Raw genomic sequence first — 21982 nt, forward strand, 5'->3', positions numbered from 1 at the left:
ATACTTACATTAAAAATTGTTTTTATAATAACTATGTCTCAATAAGAAACTGGGGGAAAATGGAAAGAAAAAAAGAAAAAAGAAAAGGAAAGAGAAAGAGCGAGAAAGAAAGAGAAAAGGAAACATTCAATGAGGTCTCCTGTATCCTCTACCCCGTTGCCCCCAATGGTACTGTCTTGCATAATTGTAGCAGAGTAACAAAACCAGAACTCTGACGTCAGCCCAGTCCACAGAGTGCATTCAGATCTCACTAGTTTCAAGGACAGTTACATTTTGGTTGTGAATGACATGAAAAAAAGAAAAGAAAAGAAGATGTAAAAGTGACAAACATGATCACTATCATCTAATGTTACTTCGAAACTGGTCTTTGTGCTAGCCAGGACAAAAAGATAAATGTTAAGCACGTAAGTGGTACAAATAAGACTCTCACTGAAAAAAAACCCCAAAACTTTAAAAGAATTATTTTAATCATACATAGTACAAGAAATATTTCAATTATCATCATATTCACCAGTTTTTCCAGTTAGGTGTGGATGCAAACAGGTATTAGTGAAGTCAGCCTCCTTTAAAGTGAGAGGTGAACCTAGGATTTGATGCACACAGATTCCAAACCCGCTGAAACTCACACACAGTCCGCACAGCTGCCGTAGAAGAACAAAGGAGCTGTATTGACTGGTCTGGGGTGGCGTGCAGGAGGCACCTGGCCTTGGGTACACGTCCCTAAGTAACCTTCAGGTATCCTCGTTACTGTATTTATTAGAAGTTAGTGTTCTCAATGGTTCCCCAAATATTCTTCCTAGCAGTCTCATTTTCATATATATGTATATGTGTGTGTGTATACATATATATATAATTGTTTTTATAATATTAAATTATAAATGTAATTTATATTTTATGTAATGTAATATTACATATGTAAATATTAAAGCTATTTCAATTACTTGGAATTTGTAAGGTTTTAAATTTATTTATTTATTCATTTTTTTTAGAGAGGAGAGAGAGAGGGAGAGAGAGAGACAGAGAGGGAGAGAGAGGAGAGAGAGACAGAGAGAGAAGGGGGGAGGAGCAGGAAGCATCAACTCCCATATGTGCCTTGACCAGGCAAGCCCAGGGTTTCGAACCGGCGACCTCAGCGTTTCCAGGTCAACGCTTTATCCACTGCGCCACCACAGGTCAGGCCTAAAGGTTTTTTAAATTTATTTATTTATTCATTTTTTTTTAGAGAGGAGAGAGAGAGGGAGAGAGAGAGACAGAGAGGGAGAGAGAGGAGAGAGAGACAGAGAGAGAAGGGGGGGGAATTTGTAAGGTTTTACTCTATCTCATTTTCATAATACATAGTTCGGTTAGGGAGTCAAACCATTGATATGCTAACAACTTCCTTAACGAACAACTATCTTTCAAAATTGATATAATATAATGTAGTTCACAAATGATATCCCAGTTTGATGCATTTGCCTATATATTTGGTCCTTTGCTCGAAATATTATTTTTTTTTAAAAAAAGATGAGGAATCCCACCAGAAGAACAATGTGTCTTCTGAAGATCGTAAGAAGCAGTTCTCTAGGTCTACCGAAGAGCTCTAGAATGACTTTCCTGAGCAGGCAAAGACGGGGTGACATTATTGGTTCTTCTCCCTAAGAAAGCTGCTCTGGTATTAGGAAACAAAACACGGCGTTTTCCCTTTGCACAGAGGGGAGCGGCCTGTGTCCATCTCCCGCCAGCGAGGCCGGCCAGCGTAAACAGATGTTTCAATAGATGGAGGAGCCAACTCCTCTCCATCGTGCACGAGGAGCTGGCAAGCCCCACTGGGGTCAGCTGAATTCTGAATGACCAAGCAGAACTTCTCAGAGGGCTCCCTCCTTTGCGGCCAGCCCCCGGCGAGATTCTGAAATAGGAGAAGCTTGTCCTGGACCAGACACCCCGACTCACTTCCCAGTTGAGTGTCCTGAAATCTCCCCGCTCCCCTCCTTCTGCCCACCCAGAATCCTTCCTTCTAGGGCTGGTGGCCTGAGGTCAGCCCCCCCCACAATGATCCTGAGGACACAGGGAGAGACTCAAATGACCTGCCCAGGGCACAGAGCTAGAGAGCTGGAGGCTGACTCCATGTTCAGCGCTCTGTCCGTGTTCTGTACATCAAAGTAATTGAAAATGGCCATTTCTGAAGCTCAAAAATTTACAAGTTGTTTGTAATGGTCCTTACTTTTTTCAGAATCACCTCCGAAATAGACTGTATATCGCGGATAGTCTATTTCGATTCCTGGAGAAATTTTAAAATGCTTATAAGTATTCATATTTTGTAAAGTATTTCTGATAGGGACATATGGTTTCCAACCAATCTTGAGCAAAATACAGTGCAGTGTATATATACATATACATATATACACGTATACATATACATACATATAAAATGAAAAAAAAAACCACCAAAATAACCAAAACCAAGGAATTTTTCAGTGATCATAGCATAATTTTTGCATATTTTCTTGGCAGTTCAAAACGAATTTTATTTTTTGATATACAACAAAGTCTTCCATTGAACAGATAACACATAAACAGAAATCCACCTCTGTATAAGCTCTCCAGTTGGGTTTCTAGAACCCCCACACCACCACCAGTGGACTCAGCCTCACACACAGGATACCTTTCAGGAACATTCACCTGGGCACCTGTTTCCTCTGCAGAAGATTTCTTACATCTCTGGGCTTAGAAAGCACTGGTAAAATTATGCTCATGAATCAGTTGTTCATCTTTCGAGGGCTGGCTGGCTTCAGAGTCCTCTCGTGCATTTTGCATGGAGATACTCTTGTTCAGAAACAGAGCCCCGAAGTGAGATCAAGGGTCCTTAAGGAAAACAGGCCACAGGAAGAAGCAGGGATGTGTCCCTGAGGAAGGGAGGGAAGTGGAGGTGCACGTCTGTGTGTGCGTGCACACGCGTGTGTGTGCGTGTGTGTGTAACTAGAGTCTAAGTCAGGGGTCCCCAAACTATGGCCCGCGGGCTGCATGCGGCCCCCTGAGGCCATTCATCCGGCCCCCACTGCACTTCTGGAAGGGGCACCTCTTTCATTGGTGGTTAGTGAGAGGAGCATAGTTCCCATTGAAATACTGGTCAGTTTGTTGATTTAAATTTACTTGTTCTTTATTTAAAATATTGTATTTGTTCCCATTCTGTTTTTTTTTTTTACTTTAAAATAAGATATGTGCAGTGTGCATAGGGATTTGTTCATAGTTTTCTTTATAGTCCGGCCCTTCAACGGTCTGAGGGACAGTGAACTGGCCCCCTGTGTAAAAAGTTTGGGGACCCCTGGTCTAAGTGTTTCATGCAAGATTAGCAAGTATCTAAATGATATCCTCTGATTTCAAATTAAAAACTGCAGATTTTGTTCCAGAGCTGGCCACCTGCCATCACCGTGGGCCTTAAAAGTGGCTCAGGGCTTCGGGGACAGGGGGAAAAGGATGTCACTCTCAGAGCACAGCACTTCTCCCAGAGGTGGCATAACTCTCAGTCTCTTGTTTTAGTACAAATTCCACTGCCAGACTTTCTAGACTTTCAGCTGAAGATATCAAAGAAGCAATTTAAAAGATATATGGGCCTTTAAAAAGTATTTACAGAGGGAAAACATTCCAAAATGTTTTCTGCGACCTGAACCCTTCCTCATCACAACCTTGATAGAGCGCCAGGCCGTGTGACACCAGCTCAGGCTGATAACCCATTTTCTGTATTCTCTGCACAACCTACGAAGGAGCACCCCACGTTCACGTGACTGGTTGTGAAAATAGTCAAGAAAACAAGGAATTAACATTTCAGGGTGAAGATTCTAAATTTGAATGGTTAAGTTGGTGCTTTCCCCCCTCTTCCTTCCTGACTAGTGTGATGTAAATAAGTACTCGTGGTCCCCTTACCAACATTTTCACACAAAATCCCCTTCCATTCAAGAAATGCAGGGCACATTTTGTTTCAAGAAAACTCCAACAGGCAAATATAGTCCATCACAAACACGCTAGGGTCAGACCTCTGGAATAACGGACATTTGAGTGCTCGTGGTTGGTGGGCACTACTGTGAGCACTGGATCTACACTGTCTCATTCAGTCCTTATAAGACCGCTATTATCCCCATTTCGAAGACGGGCAATTTGAGGTTTAGGCAGGCTTTGTGCTAACCCAGAGTCACACCCCCAGTCAGCAGCAGAGCCGAGATTCCAGCCAGGTCTGTTGACTCCAAGGCTAGAGTGCTTAACCACTGCCTTATACTTTTACATGTTAACAAAAGGAGTATCAGCAATTTTCTCTCCAAGGAAAAAATACTTTCTGAAGTCCAGGGTCCCAGTCTGTAGAACAGAGATATATTTCCAGTAAATTCCTAACATTTTCTATAACCTTATCTCAAACTAAGACAAGCTAAAGGCAACTTTGCATCCAAAACATGAACAATGTGCTTGCTATATTTGCAGCTTTCGAGAAGTTTTTCAAAATGATCAAATATGAAAAATTGTATTTTCAAAATCATCAAGCTAAATTCAAGTTCTAGAAGAATAAAGCTAAAAGCAACCTCTTTCTAAAAGAAAAGAAAAAAAGGAAACACCAAGGTCAATTTTCAAGTGGGGACAAATATTGCTCTTTGGAACAGAAACTTGTTGCTGAATCTCACCATGGAGCAAAAGGCTATAAACTTTTGAAAAAAAAAATAAGGTTCACATGGAAACAAAATCCAACAGCAACTCCAATACGGAAACCAATAGATGCTGTGAGTCTTCCCAATTCTTTTAAAAGCCAGTGTTGGCTATTAAAATGTCAGTGGCAGAATAATAAAACACCATTATTTCTAGTACTATATTCGGAAATGCTTACGCTGAAGTTTTTAGACTTCAGTTTTATAAGAACTTACTAGCATAGAGGATGGATGGAAAGGGTGACTGACAATGATTAGGCAGCTCTAGTTACTAGGAACTAACTAGAAAACCACTGAGAGAGGAGAATCACAGTCATGGGACCACAGCTAATCAGTAGTAAAAATAGCTGACACTTATTGAGTACTTATGACATGCCAGGTACCACCTGTAAGCTTCTTTTAAAAGAATGAACTCATTTATTTCTCACAACTACTCTAAAAGTTAAGTATCACTGTCATTCATCCCTATTTCACGCTTGAGAAAAATGAGCACCCAGAGACGAAGTACCTTTCAAAGTCAGACAACTCGTAAGTGGTAAAACTGGTATCGGAACCAGACTGTCTAACTCGGGGACTGAAATTTGACTCCTCTGCTATTACAACTCCCTATAGCAGACTCCTTGATGCAAGGACAGGGACCGTCCCACACAGCTGAACTCACCGTGGATAGAGAACAGGAATTTCTGACTTGTTCCTTTGGCGAGGGCTCTCAGAACCTGGACTTGTGATACCTCTGTCTGATAGTTCAGTCCCGTTCAAGAGTCCAAACCCCAGGTCAACTTAGGGAGGACGCGGCAAGGTGAAGATGAGCGAAGCAATGCATACCCACAAAGCGGCACCAGTCGGGTGGGGAATGACTTTTACATAGCCTTTGTGTCTTTGAGTTGTGGTTTTCGCATCTTTTACTATTTCACCTTGTCTCTTAGGCCAGTCACAGGTTCCCTGAGATCCTGACTCAGGCGATTCATGGCTCTGCATCCCATGGCTCTGCATCCCATGGCTTTGCGCAAAGCAGCTGCTTCGTAGATCTTGTTACACGATCTACAGGTGCCATGGACGCCTTCCTGTGGAGGCTGAGCACAGAGCTGGCTCTTCGTGGATGTGAAGTATGGGAGTGTTGTGGGAAGGGGGTTGAGAAGGCAGCCAAGTGTTAGAGAATGAAGCCATGATGGTTGTGAGGGACAGAACTCATGGGGAGTGGTTGGCCTGGACCAAGAAGTTGTTCTCAATTGACCTACCAAACAGGGTAGGTCTTGACACAGGGCCTCTCTGTCTCTCCCAGGGAAACCAGACATCATTCCGTAGGCAACACGTACGGATCATTGGCTGATGACCCGGGGGAGGAAGGAAGCTGATAAGGGCTTTGCTGACATAAGAGCTTCCAAGTCTCAGAGTTATAATGATCAGAGAGAGAGAAGCCAAAAGTTAAGAAGCATTTTCAGGAAGCAAAAGGACAATGAGTAAGTCACACATATATTTAATTTATTTTAAGGTGCCAAATAACAGGCTACCAGTGTACACATAAGTATTTACCGAGAGACAGCGAACCACACACACCTACCTCTATTCCCTAATCTAGTGAGCTCTAGAGAAGCTTCTACAGGTTTCTGTCACTCCTTTTCCAGCAGGACTAGTCTCCCATCTGAGCCCAGAGTGCAGAACAGGCAAGCAGGCAAAGAAGGCCACGTGCAATACAGTGCAGAGATTAGTAGCAGGGGATCGGAGCTGATGAGGTCTAGGATTGCATCCAGCTCAAGAAATCGTGATTACTCATGTGAATTTGGGTCACTGTTCAATCACTTTGGGCCCCAGCTGCTGCACGGGTAAATTGGGGGAACTTCAGCACGGGCACCGCAGACTGCTGAGAGCACGGGACGAGACAGACGTGTACGTCCCTCAGCCAAGTGTCCTGGTGCCGAGCTTTTCTAATGCGTGCTTTCTTATATATTCTGCATTCATCTACTTGGCATCTATTAATTATAGGGCCAAGCTACTAGCCCAGGTTGTTTACATGTCCCCTGAAATCCAGAGCACATACCCTGAACCACCCCCTCATCTAACTCTCACATACAGAATAAGTGTTTCCCTGCCCTCCTTACCCCAGGGCCCGGCACCGACTACTGCGGACAGCTCCTGTGCGCCCAGGTCTGCTGGAATTAGACGAACCAGCTGACGCTAAGCAGTTCACCTGCCCTGCCTTGCGCTTCCCGTGGAAACCCCAATAAAGGCTCAGCCTAGGCGTTCCTCAGTGCTTCCCCCGTGGCCCGGTGTGGCCTGCCGTGCCCACATCTCTTGGGAAATAGGAGTACATAATAAAAACCTTTCAGTGGCATCAGTCTTTCTGTGCTGTCATTCAGTCAACTCTTTACATTAAAATCCATGGGGCCCTGGCCGGTTGGCTCAGTGGTAGAGCGTCGGCCTGGCGTGCGGAGGTCCCGGGTTCGATTCCCGGCCAGGGCACACAGGAGAAGCGCCCATCTACTTCTCCACCCCTCCACCCCTCCTTCCTCTCTGTCTCTCTCTTCCCCTCCCGCAGCGAGGCTCCAATGGAGCAAAGATGGCCCGGGCGCTGGGGATGGCTCCTTGGCCTCTGCCCCAGGCACTAGAGTGGCTCTGGTTGCAAAAGAGCGACGCCCCGGAGGGGCAGAGCATCGCCCCCTGGTGGGCGTACCGGGTGGATCCCGGTCAGGCGCATGCGGGAGTCTGTCTGTCTCTCCCTGTTTCCAGCTTCAGAAAAATACAAAAAAAAAAAAATCCATGGGTATAAGCATTGAGGCAAAGCTCACTAAATAATAGCTAGAATAGCTTTTACATAGGTGATTAAAATAAAATCAATTTAGTTTAAGTCTCTTCTATCTACCCTTTCTCTCTATCCTTACTGTCCCTTTCATAGTTTTGGCCCAAATCGTTGCAATACCCTCCTCTTATTGTATCTTGATAAACTCAACTTCTTGCTTCCTAAGACCATTTCTTTATATAGTTATCCTCTAAAACTCAGGATGTAGATGACCCTCTAACAGAAAAGCCTAAAATAGTTATAGTTTGTAGATCAAGTCCAAGCTCCACATCTCGGCACTTGGGTCTTCTAAGGTCTGGCTAGGAACTGCAGCCATGTTGGACAACTCAAACGTTCCCCACAAACGCCACAAGCTTTTCGTACTCTGGGCCTTTGCTTATGCTAGTGCCTGCTCTTGTAATGCTCTTCCCACTCTTCTCTAAGTGTGGAAATCACAGCGCACTGAGGGCCTCTGAATTTGCTTGCTACTATAATTTCCCTGATAGTATATAACTAGATTAATTTTGAATTTTCAGTTTGACTTAGTAGAACCTTCATTAGCTAAAAAAGACTAAAAGAAAAGTCTGAGAAGAGCAAATATTTATACTCTATTAGCCCTAATTTCAGAGTTGGAAGTATTTTCAAAGATTTGGAAGGCCTGGTTCAAGTTTACTTAACATGGTAAACTGTATACTGTCTATTGAAATTCATCATTTCTCACCGATATCCTCTTAGCACTTAATTCTGCCTATTCATGTAATATTTGTTGCCTTTCTTTACGTTTATTTTCTCTAGATTTCAAACACCTTTTTGAGGTCAAGGATAAGCCTTAAATTTTTTTTTTTTTAATCTTTCCAGCATGTCTTATGTACAACAGATGCTTGGTGAATATTTATTATTTCATGGGCCCTATGATTATTCTAATTAAAATAAGGGGCTCTTATTAAATGGTAATTACATAGTTAATTATGGGGAAATATGGGAAAAGGACTAAATACCTGATGCAAACTAAGTAAAATTACTTAGGGCTGAGTATGAGTCTATTAAATTACATCAGAAAACAGTGACAGATAGAGTAAATTATTTTAAGCATTATTTTCATATTTAGTCATTACCATTAATTATAAAGTAGGGTAAATTTTAATTTTGATTTCCAAAGAGAAAATACTTTTAGGTTATAAACAAACCATAGACCAAGCTGCAATGTGTAGAGTCTGAGTGGTCATTTTTCCCATGCCTGAAATGGCTAGGCTATCCCATGGGGTAAGGTAAAAAATTCCAGTTGGAATTTATACAATAGATGCCTAAGTAGGCTACTTCTAACTCCGCCCAGTCCTATAGAAGGAAATAGGCCATGTCCTGGCTGGACAGGACCAGATCCACCCCTGATCCCCTGTTCCTTTGAGCCTAGGCTGGAACTCAGTGAGGAAATCAGGTTTGAGTAGAACTCGGCCATACTCTATGGCCACCTGAAACTTTCCAAAGGTCCTCAATAAATATTTGGTGGTTAGCCGACTCTGTCATCGGACTTTCTTCCCAGCGTAATTGTTGAAAAAGAAAGTTGGCTGAGATTTACAGCTACCTCTTCTCACGAGGTGGGTGGCTGGGCTTGGGAAGGAATGAGAACCATTCGATCGACACAAGGAGACGCTGTCCCACAGCCGACGTCATGGAGGAAATAGTGGTTTAGAAAGAATCTCAGAAATCACTCAAAGATGATTACAAGCTGTCACTGAGAAATGAGGAAGGAAGGGCTTTCTCTTCGACAACTGGGTGTACAGCTCTCTAGTCAGAAGTTATTATTTTAAAGCAATGGTAGTCTGTATGCCTTTAAAATGTAAAAAGTAATAATAACTTAAGTACCTGGGATGACTTACGAAGCATTCAGACAGATTACACAGGCCACAGATGAAAACCAGGCTCCTTACTGTATAACATGCTGCATTCATGTTTCTAAAGTCACTGCTATCAAATAGTCATTGAACAGCTGCTCTACGCAGGACACTGGGCACCGTGCATTTCTAGGGCCACAGAGCTGTAACCGGGCTCATCGATTAGATGAGGGGGGCACACCACAGAGCAAGCATGCAATGTCTGCTCATAGGAGAAGCTTCAGTCCATGACACACTGTCCTCCTGGTGCTCACAGGGGCTCACGCAGAGACCAGAACTTCCGAAATAGCACACGCACTGAAATGAACGTTTCCACTCAACAAAGCCGATAGCTTAGCTGCAATTCAAAATCTGCGAATGTTTGGTCTTGGTAGCAGGTAGGGAAACTATCTATAGCAATGACCTCCTTGGAGGACTGTCAAGTCCTAAGCACGAGTTTGTCTTGCATTCCTTGTCCTTCCTCTCATGCTCTCCACACCTTTGCAGAGAGTCAGAGTACCGTAAAAGCACCTTTCAGTGTGCTGACTGGTGGGCCGCCCACCTGTGAGTGTGTGCATCCTGACTTTACTGGGGCACAACTGGTAGAAACACAGCTAATATTGTGTACTTTTAAAAGGTTTTTTATTCATTGATTTTAGTGAGAGAGAAAGAGAGAGTGAGAGTGAGAGAGAGAGAGAGAGAGACAGAGAGAGAGAGAGAGAGAGAGAGAGAGAGAGAGAAAGAGAGACATTGAGCTGCTCCTGTATGTGCCCTGACCAGGGATCAAACTGGCAACCTCTGTGCTTCCAGACGATCCTCTTACCAACCGAGCCATCCAGCCAGGGCAACATTTTGTACTGAAAGATGAAAACCAAGTCACCCCAAATCCACCTTGGCTGTCAGTTTCCTTACTCCAGTGAGGTCTAAAACGGTTTCTGGAAGTTGCAGCAACTTCTGTTTTCGTGTGACGGCTCCCAATTTCTCAGCCCAGCACTCACGGAGAAGGTAGACAGGGCCAAGCTCATGAGTTGCAAAGACTTGTCTCAAGTCACATTGCTTAACAGCTGGCTACTCCGGTCACCCTCGATAAGAAGCATCCCCAGATAGTCACTAAAGGCGTGGACGAGGCACAGTCAGATCTCCTGCGGGACCCTCTGACATGGCACAGTGAAATATTTATAACATACCTATTCTTGCTATTTAGTGATTCTATGGAGTGTGAAACAATGGCAACTATACATTTTTATGTCAAAAGAAAATATCACTTCCCAGAGAACAAAGAACGGAAGCAGAAGGACCATACAATTTTGTATTTAGTCTCTTTCCTGATACCTAAGAGTAAAACCTTAAAAACCATTCATCTGTCCATCCCGGGACAAAATTATTGAATAATTACTCTATGCCAGGACCTGGATGAGGCATTTAAAAGAAAATATATATTTTTTAAAAGATAAATCTATGGCCTTTGCTGTTAAAGAAATAACTAAAAATAAATACCTTCCTAAGAGTCTCCTCATGCTGTGAATAACTTAAATATAGAGACGTCAGTAGACTGAAAAATGCCTGAAGATTCCTTCATGACTAGGTTAGAAATGAAGATATATTCAAGGGAATGAGAATGAGATATAAAGGAATTAAAACCTACCATCCCATAAAAAGAAATAAAATTCTAATATATGCTATGGATGAATCTTGAAAACATTTGCCAAGCAAAATAAGCCAGACACAAAAGACATACAGGAAAATATTGTAGGATTCTATTTATATGAAATATCTGGAATAGGCAAATTTATGGACACGGGAAGTAGAATTAGAGGTTACCAAAGCGGGGGTGGGGGTGGGGGAGTGGGGACTGGCTGCTTAATGCGTACAGAATTTCTGTTTGGGGCGATAAAAAAAATAATTTTGGACATAGATAGTGGTAACATCTGCACAAAATTGTGACTGTAATTAACACCACTGAATTGTACACTAAAAGTGGTTAACATATCAATTTTTATATTATATATATTTTACTACAACTTTAAAAATCAATAATGTAATATACCAAAACCCATTGAATTGTAACTTTAATATGGCTGAATTGTATGGTGTGTAAATTATGTCTCAACAAAGCTGTTAAAAAAAAAAAGACCATTTTTTACATGCTAACATATTATACTTTGTCAGCTCATAAAGCTCTGAATAGTCTTAAATAAATTGACTGGGAGCAGAACAGAGTGATCAACATTTGAAAGACTGTGATTCATACTTCTTACTGAGTGCCTTGGTTTTACAAATAATTACGGATCCTTCAGGCCCTAATACAGAAGAGCCCTCTATCATTTGGCTAGCTGGTTAACCTTGCAAAGAATATTCAGTAGACCATTTTAAAAATAATCTCTTGGCTTGACTCTTCCTGAACACAGTCAACCAGAAAAGCATGCCTGGAAATCACTGTCAGAACCAAACAAGTGACCACATTCCGTTTTTACACCTCTTGATCATAGATTAGCTACAGACCAGAGCATGCCAGGACCTAGAGAAATGCCAGGTATATAATGGCTTTTTGACACGTTTGTTGAAATGAAAGAACAGCTGCATTTACTGCTTAGGAAGCGCTCAGGGCCCTGGGTCAGATAAAAGCCCTTTGAGGGGCTGGCTAGTCAGCCCAGGAAGCCCTGGGAGGGGGTTACTTCTGAGCTCATACTCGCTTCCTCTCTCTGCTGGCTCAGTGCTCCTTTTAGAGATCACAGCAGCAACACCAAAGCGTTCCCTTCTACAAAGTACCATTAAGAAATCCAAGGTCTAGACACAAGAGAATGAGGTCAGGATTTCAAAAGTATTTCCATTCCAGTGAGAATTTTTTTTCAGAAGAGGCCCATAATAACCTGTTGAACTAAGTTAACAGGTGAGCCACAGTTTGGTTACTAGTTCTAGTCTTGCCTCAAAACAACAGTAACAAAACAGAAAGTAAAAATAATGAATGGAGAAACCCAGAAGTGAACTACTTCCACCGTTTCCCATACTAAGGGTAATAAAGTAATACCATTTAGATAGAATTTGCCAAAAGTAAGTAAACCTTTTCTATCCTACTAGTCAAATATATATATAAATAACATGCGACAGTGGTTATATATTAAAATAAAAGCTTTTAAAAAAAATAAGGTGGGAATGACAATCTTTTTACTGTGTGGCTATTGAAGGTACCCATTATGATTTGACTAGAAAAAGAAAATAAACCTCCCGCAAGTGAGTTAGTTATCATACCTGAGAAGGAACACAGACTCACTCTAGGGTTTCAATTCTATCTGAAGCGGAGGGAAGGCTTACAAGCTCATTATCACTTTCCAAAACCCTTAAAAGAAACATCACCCTGTCTTAGCAAAGTGTCACAAACATACCCTGAGTCCGGATCCCATCTTGGCTCTGTGGGATAGGAAGTCTGGAGTCAGCCCTTCGAGGAGAGCTTCGATTCCTCCATCCTCTGACCAGGGTCCCCACCATGGTTGTTGACAGCATGCTCCCTGGGCAGCTGTGGCCCCGCGGGGCGACCAGAGCAGGTGGACGGCCTGTCAGTCTGCCACCCTCAGGAGAATCCTGTCCACCTGGGACACGGTGTTACACCCAAGGCAGACAGGTCGGGGCAGTTCCACCCGCCTGCATCCTCCACCCACAATCTCATCCAACCTGTGTGCTCCCTCCCTTGGGAGGCCCAGGCAGAGTCTGGCCGATGAGGTGAGAAAATGCAGACAGCAGCAAAAATCAAAATGAAGACACAACTAGCGTCAATCAATACAAGAGGACGATGGTCAATGTCACGGCCATGCCCATCTCCTGTATATGAGAGCTTTTTCTTCTTTTCTCATTTCTTCACTTTTCACCTAAAAAAGTCAAGTCCAATTTTTTTTCATCCTATTTTCTCTCCTGAATTGGAAGAGCTTTCAGGCAATTGTTTCTCCAAAGAGAACCATTCTCCCAGATAAACAGAATATGCACAGTATTTCTAACACTCTCCTGAGTGTTCCCTTCCCAGAATTTTATCAGCTGTTGTGGATAAGGAAAGTTGATGAAAGGAATTTAATAAAAATTCACCAGCATGTAAAATTCCATAGGCTTTTTAAAGATGAATTGATGCCAATGGCCCAATTCTTCTCTCTCCTGGGAGCTGGGGTTGCCTCATACTGAGTAGGTGGGACCTGAGTTACACCCACCTAGCACATTGCTCACACACACCCCCTACTGGTCAGGATGCCAGGTGCACATGGGTTAGAGACCATTGACTGCTTTAAAGCAGTGAAAGGGCAACTTGTAGAAAGTTCTAGAATCCTTTGAGTATCTCCATATGCTATATTCATACAGCCTGGGTGGTACTAAGATAAAATTAACTGCAGACATCCTTACAAATTCTGCTCTTATTTACTGTCTCATGACTCCCATGGGTTACGCAGATGGAATGATCCATATCTGATTTCACTCTTTTTCTGCCTTCTCCAGTTATGCCTCATTTAATAAGATCAAGGTTTTTTGGGGGTTTTTTTTGCAGGAGGCAGGCAAATACCCCCCCTATCTCCCCCCCAAACTGACCATAGTTTTTCTTAAAAAGCAGTAGTGTGTGAGGATACACATTTAAACTTTCCCTCATTTGCTAATTATTTTGACAATTCTAAAATCAGAAAAATTTTAGTATCCTGGGTTCAGTGTTTTGGGGACAGCACGATGACAGGGGTGGCAGCTGGGGAGAGGGACGGGACCCCTTCCCCTGCGAGGCGGGCCTCCCCTTCCTCAGACAGCTGGGAGCTCCCTCTGCTAGGGGCAGTCGGGGCAAAGGACAAAGGCACCTGCAGCAGTCTCTCAGTTCCTGTCACCTCCCTCCCCACTCAGAATCATGAAGACAGGCTGGACCTGCCTTCTGTGGGGGACACACCTTGTGGGAGTGGGAGTGGGGTGGCATCAGGGGTAGGACCACCACGGAGCCAGGGTCTCAAGCCTGGACTCTGGTCTTGACCGGGAGATGAAGGGTTAAGTAGGGGTCTTGCGGACGGTTCAGGGTCACCCCTCAGGGGACAGAATCAGGAGGCGAGAACACAGCATGGGCCTTGAATCATCTCTCTTAAGAAGCCTGCGTCCAGTTGCAGGAGACTGACCCAGCTGGGGATAAGGTGGGGGAGGGGTCGCAAGAGAGGCCCTGGTGGGACACGCAGACACCATCATCCCTGGACTGAGGTGGCAGGGGTAGCACAGCGATGCTGAGGGCGAAGGACCCGCCATGAAGACCGTGAGGAGCTCCTAACACTGGCCCAGGGGAAGCTCCCGTGAGGCCTTCCTGCTGCCATGTATCTGAAATCCCCCATAAACAACAGACACGCATCCCCGGCGCACTGACCAGACGTACAGGGTGGGAGACACGGAACTCACGGCCATTTCTGAAGGACATCAAACTGTCCCAATTCAGACACGGCAACCCCTGCACAGCCGCTGTTCCCAGCCAGCAGAGGTGTATGGAAGTCTGGGAGAAAGGAGGTAACTGGAGCCCACGGATGCTTCCGATAAAATTCCCCAAGCCTGCACCTGTGCTGTCACGTGGGTGTGCATGCCTCCGTCGTGTCCCCAGTCCCCGAGGCACGCACACAGCCCTCCCACCCTCCTGCACCCATCCACTTCCTTCCGTCTGTCCCACTCAGCCAGCCACCCCCAAACCTCACTGCGTGTCAGAAACACTCCGTAAACCCAGGTTCCTGCCTCCTGTCCTGAAAGGGCCACTCTCCCGGGTCTCAGACACTCTCCCTGGCGCTGTCCCTGCAGCTGCTTCTACTCCCCGAAACCTGCTTTCACTGCCGCCTGGAATCCAGCCACAGATGATATGAAGGAACCGGCTTACTCAGCCGTGGGCTTCTCGAAGTCAGCGCCTGGAACCTGTGCTGTCACTGGGCCCAGGACACAGTATGCTGGGTGAAGAGAATCCACACCGCGGCCAGGCGGCCGGCAACGCCCGCCCCTCGTCTCCACACCGGCCGGCTGCCTGACACCTCGTGCTTCCATGAGCCCCGTGCTCCTTGCCACTACCACCCATGCCACCCGGGGAACCAGGTGCCATCTCATGACATCACCTTGCCTCTTCTCCAGCCCAGACCCCTCCGAGTCCCCACATTTCACTCGCCTGAGATGTTCTGGTCCAGAACCTGATCTGCCAAGGCAGATGTCTCCTGTCCCTTCAACTCCACAAAGAAGGGCTTCATCTGGGCTCCAGAGGCCGTAGGTCCCCAATACTGTGGAAGAGCGATCTGAACGTGAACTCAGGGCTCAGCTCCCAGCCTTTGCTGGCTGTGGCAGGTGGACACTCGGTACCCAAGGTTTTCCCCAGCAGGAAGTTGAGCAATGACCGTGACTGCTCTGGGAAACACAGTCAGGAAGAGGAAGCGGAGTAATATCCTGCCTGCGCGGGTCAACCCACCCTTTCCAACGCGCGCACATGCACTTCCTGCCCCTGACCCGCCTCGGCCGACCCTGTTCTTGCATCAAGACATTCTTGCAGCAAAGGGAAAGAGCTCAGCCAGGAGCGCATGAGGTCATCTTTCCCAAATCACTCTTATTCCAAAGACGCCCTTCCCCCTCCGCTCATGAAAAAGGTCACACCAAGGAAGGAAACACCCTTTTTCATTAGACAGCATATCGGGAAAACCAGAATCAATGCTGAAGGCTTTTCAAAGGCCAGTATGGCTCACAACAAACTTTAGTTCATAGATGCTTGCTTCTAATTTCCCACGGCGACTGTGAGTTACCAACTACTTTGCAAATGCCATAAACATAACTACTGTCCACACCCACCTTCTACAGCGGATAGGGGCTCCATCGGGCCACTTGCTTCTTTGTAATCTCTTGGGACTTATGGTCGCTCTGGCTGGGTGCACAGAGGGCGCCTAACACATGCTGACTGAAAAAACGCACGTCAGCTGGAATGACATGGTGGTCAGCAGTCACAACGTGCGCTACGCCATCAGAATAAGAGTGGCTTTTACCTCTGGACCAAATATCTGACCTCCTATCATTACTTCAGGAGGGCGCGGGTGGGGTGAAGGTGGGGCTGTGTGGGGGGCATCTCTTCCTGTCTCTTTCCGACCACGCACCACCCACTCCTCTTGGGAACAGGAACCAGGAATTAGATCAGCGGGTGTAGAAGGCACAGCCGGGCAGGGTAACCTCATCCCATTCGTTGGCTCTTTTGGCAGAGAGCTGCCCACAGTGAGCACACGCCCCATTTTACTTCTTGGTGCCACACGTGTGACATACGCAAATCCGCTCCTGCCTGGGGCAGACTGCCCCAGCTCAGCCCAATGGTCGGAAGGCTTCTGAGGTGAGTGTTAGGATGCCCAGCCGCCCGCAGAGAGAAGACAGCATCGTCAACGTCAGCTCGATCAGGAACAAAGCTGGGCGTTAGTCTCCACCTGCCTTACTTACTCTCTGCGCCAATTTCTCGAGTTGGTTCAGAACCTGGGGAGGGAGGAGAGGGTTTTTACTGTCCCTACCACAAACCAGAATCTGGTGGATTGCTCATGAAGGTGGCACCGGGGAACAAGATTCCTCCTAAGATTGATGCTCCTGGCAGAGGCTGGAAGCTGGGCCACCAGTGTTATTTAGAGATCTACAACAGATTGTTCGCTGCCCCAGCTTTTTATGTTCCTGCAGTTGGCTTTGTTTTTTAAAGCCTTGTACCACAAGCAATTTTTAGTTTGCCAGCTGACTCAGCTTAAGATGACTTTGCCCACAGGTAAAGAGTGCTTTCTAGAAAGTCAGGCCTGTGGGCATCAGGCCCTCAGCCCCCTAGGCAGATGACTGGGTGGCCTCAGCAAGTGCAGGCTTAGCACAATGGTAGGGAGCTTCAGGAGGCACGTGACCAGGGCTTGCCCTGGACCCACCCAGGTACAGGGGTCCCAGAGCAGGTACCGAGGCAGAGTCCGCTATAGGAAAAGGGGAGTCCCTGTGCGTGCAGGCACCCTGGACAGCAGAACTGGAACAAGACTGCCAGGCAGCAGTGTGGTTCGGTTGCAGCTTCAGACGGTTACCGCCAGGGCCAGCCACGCAGCAGCAGCCCGCTGCCCCATAGTCCGGTCTGTACTCAAGGCCAAAAGGAGATGGAGGAGGACAAACTTTGTAATTTGGCGGCTCGTTGATAGGTTTCAGTCTCCCAGCACTAGGGGATCTCAGGTGGGCTTTAGATCGCTCTGGTCCTCTGACTCAGAGACCTCAGAGATTCTGCTCTGGACCTGGCCGAGGTCTTTGGCCCTGCAGTTAGGGAAGACAGCTGTCCACAGATGAGTGTTCCCGAGGACGGGACATAAAACTCGTCCTCTAAAGTCGGAAGGTGTGGGGCCGTTTGGGTTTGCATAGTTCTCAACATGAAGAACATGGAGGAAATTCTACAAATTTTTTAAAAAAGAAAAATAAGCCTGACCAGGCGGTGGTGCAGTGGATAGAGCACCGGGCTGGGATGCGGAGGACCCAGGTTCGAGACCCCGAGGTTGCCAGCTTGAGCGCAGGTTCATCTGGTTTGAGCAAAAGCTCACCAGCTTGGACCCAAGGTCGCTGGCTCGAGCAAGGGGTTATATGGTCTGCTGTGGACCCACAGTCAAGGCACATATGAGAAAGCGATCAATGAACAACTAAGGTGTCGCAATGAAAAACTAATGATTGATGCTTCTCATCTCTCTCCGTTCCTGTCTGTCTGTCCCTGTCTATCCCTCTCTCTGACTCTCTCTCTGTCTCTGTAAAAAAAAAAAAGGAAAATAAAATGAAAGGAAGATGCTCTGTTGGTATTTATTTTCTCTAAGCGATAAGAACAACCCAGGCTGAACCATTGGGGGCTAGACATTGTCCAGCACTCACCCAAGCTCCACAACAACTCACACTGACTCCCAAACACTGCACGTATGGCCCTCGGTCCTCGGAGTTGTAGTGCTCACATACGGGCAAACATCAGCCCATTGGGTCGTTACTGCTAATATACATCAGTCCCTGAGAAAGTTAGTTGGAAACTCATACAGAATTTGGATTCTCACACACACAAGGAGTCTTTGCTCTCTAGAGATGTTTATTAGCTGCCAAAGGTATCACTCCTCTATCTGCCCTAAGAGTAGGAGACTATGCTCAAACCTCATCTAGAAAGATGTCTCCTTGATCTTCCCCGGGTCCTTCTCCTCCAGCAGCAGCTCTCTTCTCTTCAAGGGCGAAAATCACAAGTGGGTTATCTCTTCTCACCATCTCCACCTCTTCCCCCAGCCCTCCAATCTAGCTTTCCCCTCACCCTCTACAACCACCGAAATAGCTTTCTGTCTAGATTGCCACTTGGTCCATCAGTCTCTTTCTCATATAACTTCTTGGCAGTGTCTGACACTTTTGGTCACTCCCATCTTGAAGTACTGTCTCCCTTGGGGACCATGATCACTGATTGTCCCGATTTTCCACCTACCTATGTTGACATTCCAAAGTCTCCTTTGCAGACCATCCAATGACTCTTCTGAGCACCAGACCAGTGTAAATGATATTTGATATCTCAGCTTTGAGATTTCACAGGTAACCGAAATGTAACATATCCAGAACGAAACACAATTCTTCCTCCCAAGCCTGGTCCTCTTCAAACAAATGCTACCACCATCTGCGTGGATATTCCTGCCAGAAATTTGGGAGCCATTGTTTCTACTCTTTCTGTTTCATTCCAGATACTCAAAATCATTATCAACTCCAGTTAATTTTTTTTAACTTCTTCAGTTTTTCTCTCTCAACATTTACTTGTATCCATCCATCTTCACCCTGGTCATCTTTCATCTGCACTAGTACAATGTTCTAAATCAGTGGTTCTTAACCTTCCTAATGCCGTGACCCCGCAATACAGTTCCTCATGTTGTGGTGACCCCAAGCCAAAAAATAATTTTGGTGGCTACTTCATAACCGTAATTTTGCTACAGTTATGATTCGGAATGTAAATACCTGATATGCATTATGTATTTTCTGATGGCTTTAGGCGACCCCGCCGGGGTCATGACCCACAGGTTGAGAACCGCTGTTCTAAATGTTGCCCTGGCCTGACCTGTGGTGGTGCAGCGGATAAAGCGTTGACCTGGAAATGCTGAGGTCGCCGGTTCGAAACCCTGGGCTTGCCTGGTCAAGGCACATATGGGAGTTGACACTTCCTGCTCCTCCCCCCTTCTCTCTCTCTGTCTCTCTCTCTCTCTCTCTCTCTCTCTCCTTTCTAAAACGAATAAATAAAATTAAAAAAAAAAAACTTTAAATGTTGCCCTGGAGGGCGTAGGTCTACCACACCATAAACATTTCAATTTGCAAATCTGATGCCTCCTCACCCTTTCCCCACCAACGGAAAACTCTTCCATGCCTGTTCGTTTTTATCAAGGACAATGATCAGATCTTTAACATGGCCTTCAACACCTCACATGTCCAGTTCCTGCGTCTTGCTAACCTCACCGGCCTCCTCTCCTGTACGACCCTAGACTCACTACTCTTCTCTAAGTTCCTCCAGAGAATCAAGGTCTCTTCACATTGCCTTTCTGCCACGAACAACCTCCCACTGCAGCCATGACTGAGCAGCGAGGCCTCACTTCAGTCACCACCTCCTCAAGGCAGTGACTTTTTCTTCCTAGCATTTATAATTTACAGTGAATATGTGGGTTGTAGTAATCCCCCCAACTAACCTACTCTGCGATTTATTTTTATTTACAGGGACAGAGAGAGAGAGTCAGAGAGAGTGATAGATAGGGACAGACAGGAGCGGAGAGAAATGAGAAGCATCAATCATCAGTTTTTCATTGTGACACCTTAGTTGTTCATTGATTGCTTTCTCATATGTGCCTTGACCGCGGGCTTTCAGCAGACCGAGTAACCCCTCACTCGAGCCAGTGACCTTGGGTCCAAGCTAGTGAGCCTTTTGCTCAAGCCAGATGAGCCCATACTCAAGCTGGCAACCTCGGGGTCTCAAACCTGGGTCCTCTGCATCCCAGGCTGAAGCTCTATCCACTGCGCCATTGCCTGGTCAGGCTGTGATATTGATGATGGTGGGGAAACATGTATTTTTGGCCTGTGCATATTCATTGAGTATTTGTAGAATAAGCAAATAAGTGAATAAATTAACAACCATAGTGCACGGGGGACTTTGGCATAATGAGGGTGCACATCTTTTCTATTATAGCTGTTGTAATTATTAAAAACACGCTATTGTTATAATTAGATATTAAGTTCTATAAAGAAAGTAGCCCATAATTATAAAATCATTCCCATGGGAAAGTATCATCTACTTTATCATACCATCTTTATTTTATGGATTCTTCAAAGAGAGCACTGTGGTAAAGTGTGGGCTGCCTACATTTATCCCATACTTAGATTTAAGATTAGCATCTCCTGGGCCCCTAAGAAATCATGTTTATACCGTTGAACATAAGCCATAAAGCTCAAGAAGTATAACAAATGAATCAACATCTCTTGCAGCTTAGTATTCACTATGACATTAGAACTTAAGTTAAAGTATATTAATAACTGGTAAAGTTGAATTTGATTAAAAACACAGCCATTCAAGTAAAAACAACAGAGCCTTCTCATATCAAACCCTGAATATAGCTGTACAAATAATGTCCTCATTTATTTTCTCCTCTATAAGACAAGGCTACCTTCCACTAACACTAACGTGGCACCTTCACTTACATATGCAATTTAATAAGAATTTGTTTAACACATTGGTTTTGTAGAAAATGATTAATATCCCCTCCCTTTTCAGGGATTTATTATCTATTTTCTCAGAAATAAAGGGTGATGTGCTTAGACTGATTTCCAGTTTACAGTTAATTGGTATTTAGAGATTCCAGGCTTTAACATCTATAAAATCTGCTACCCAAATAGAATACAACTCACGTTTTCTAACCATATTTAAAAGGCACCCAGAAACGTTTTGTCTTTAACTCACGTAATCATTCATTTGCTCATGGATGGCTGAAAAAGATTCCCAAGAAAACCTCAACATTTGGCAGCTGGAAATAACCATCTGCTTTAGCAAAACCTTTGTTATTTGTAAATCCGCCCTGAAATCTGAACCCCACAAAACTGTAGAACTCTATATTGGATTGGTGCAGAACCCTGAACCAGGGAATGTGCCAACCTTTCTCTCTCTCTTTAAAAAGGGAATGTGGATTAATTACAAGGCGCTGATTGACTTGGATTAGCCTTTATCCCTGTCTGCAGAAAATTAATTCCTACCACTTACATCAATTAGATTGGGTCAAGATGGGTAATTCAGGCTGAACTTAATATAAAAACTTCTGTTTACTAAGGCATCTGAAGTTAACGTGGATTATTCCTGTTAAGGAATAATTCTTGTTTATATATGGAGCATTATTAATGGCATAAGGAGTTAGAGTTCTCCATGCTCACCTCATAGAGTTATTGCAACTTGCTCAGGCCCTGCTGGGTGCAGGTGTTCACTGAGAGCAGCTTGAAAACATTGGACTGGAAAAAGTGGGGAAACATATGTACCTTTTTTGGTCCCATTTTGTCTTGAAGCATCAGATATATTCATACTAACATTTAAGGGGTCACAAATATTATTTACATTACAGACAACGGAACACATTAACAATAACTCGTAAGGCTTCATGCTTTACTCTTGCAGAAAACATTTCAAAATAGGTTTT

General features: G+C 44.9%; 1 protein-coding gene across 4 annotated transcripts in view; it reads right to left on the bottom strand.

The window, feature by feature from the left end:
* The window catches only part of PLEKHG1 (pleckstrin homology and RhoGEF domain containing G1), a 229699-nt gene that overhangs the window by 119971 nt on the left and 87746 nt on the right, over positions 1-21982 (bottom strand). The window contains exon 1 of one of the 4 annotated variants that reach the window (XM_066372991.1): positions 12698-12838. The exons of the other annotated variants lie outside the window; for them this stretch is intronic. Coding sequence (XP_066229088.1) covers positions 12698-12815 — 118 coding nt within the window. The 5' untranslated portion in view covers positions 12816-12838. Of the gene's footprint in view, positions 1-12697; positions 12839-21982 lie in introns of those variants that run through there. 4 annotated transcript variants of the gene reach the window in all.

Source organism: Saccopteryx leptura, chromosome 3 (assembly GCF_036850995.1).
Source record: "Saccopteryx leptura isolate mSacLep1 chromosome 3, mSacLep1_pri_phased_curated, whole genome shotgun sequence".
NCBI lineage: Eukaryota > Metazoa > Chordata > Mammalia > Chiroptera > Emballonuridae > Saccopteryx > Saccopteryx leptura.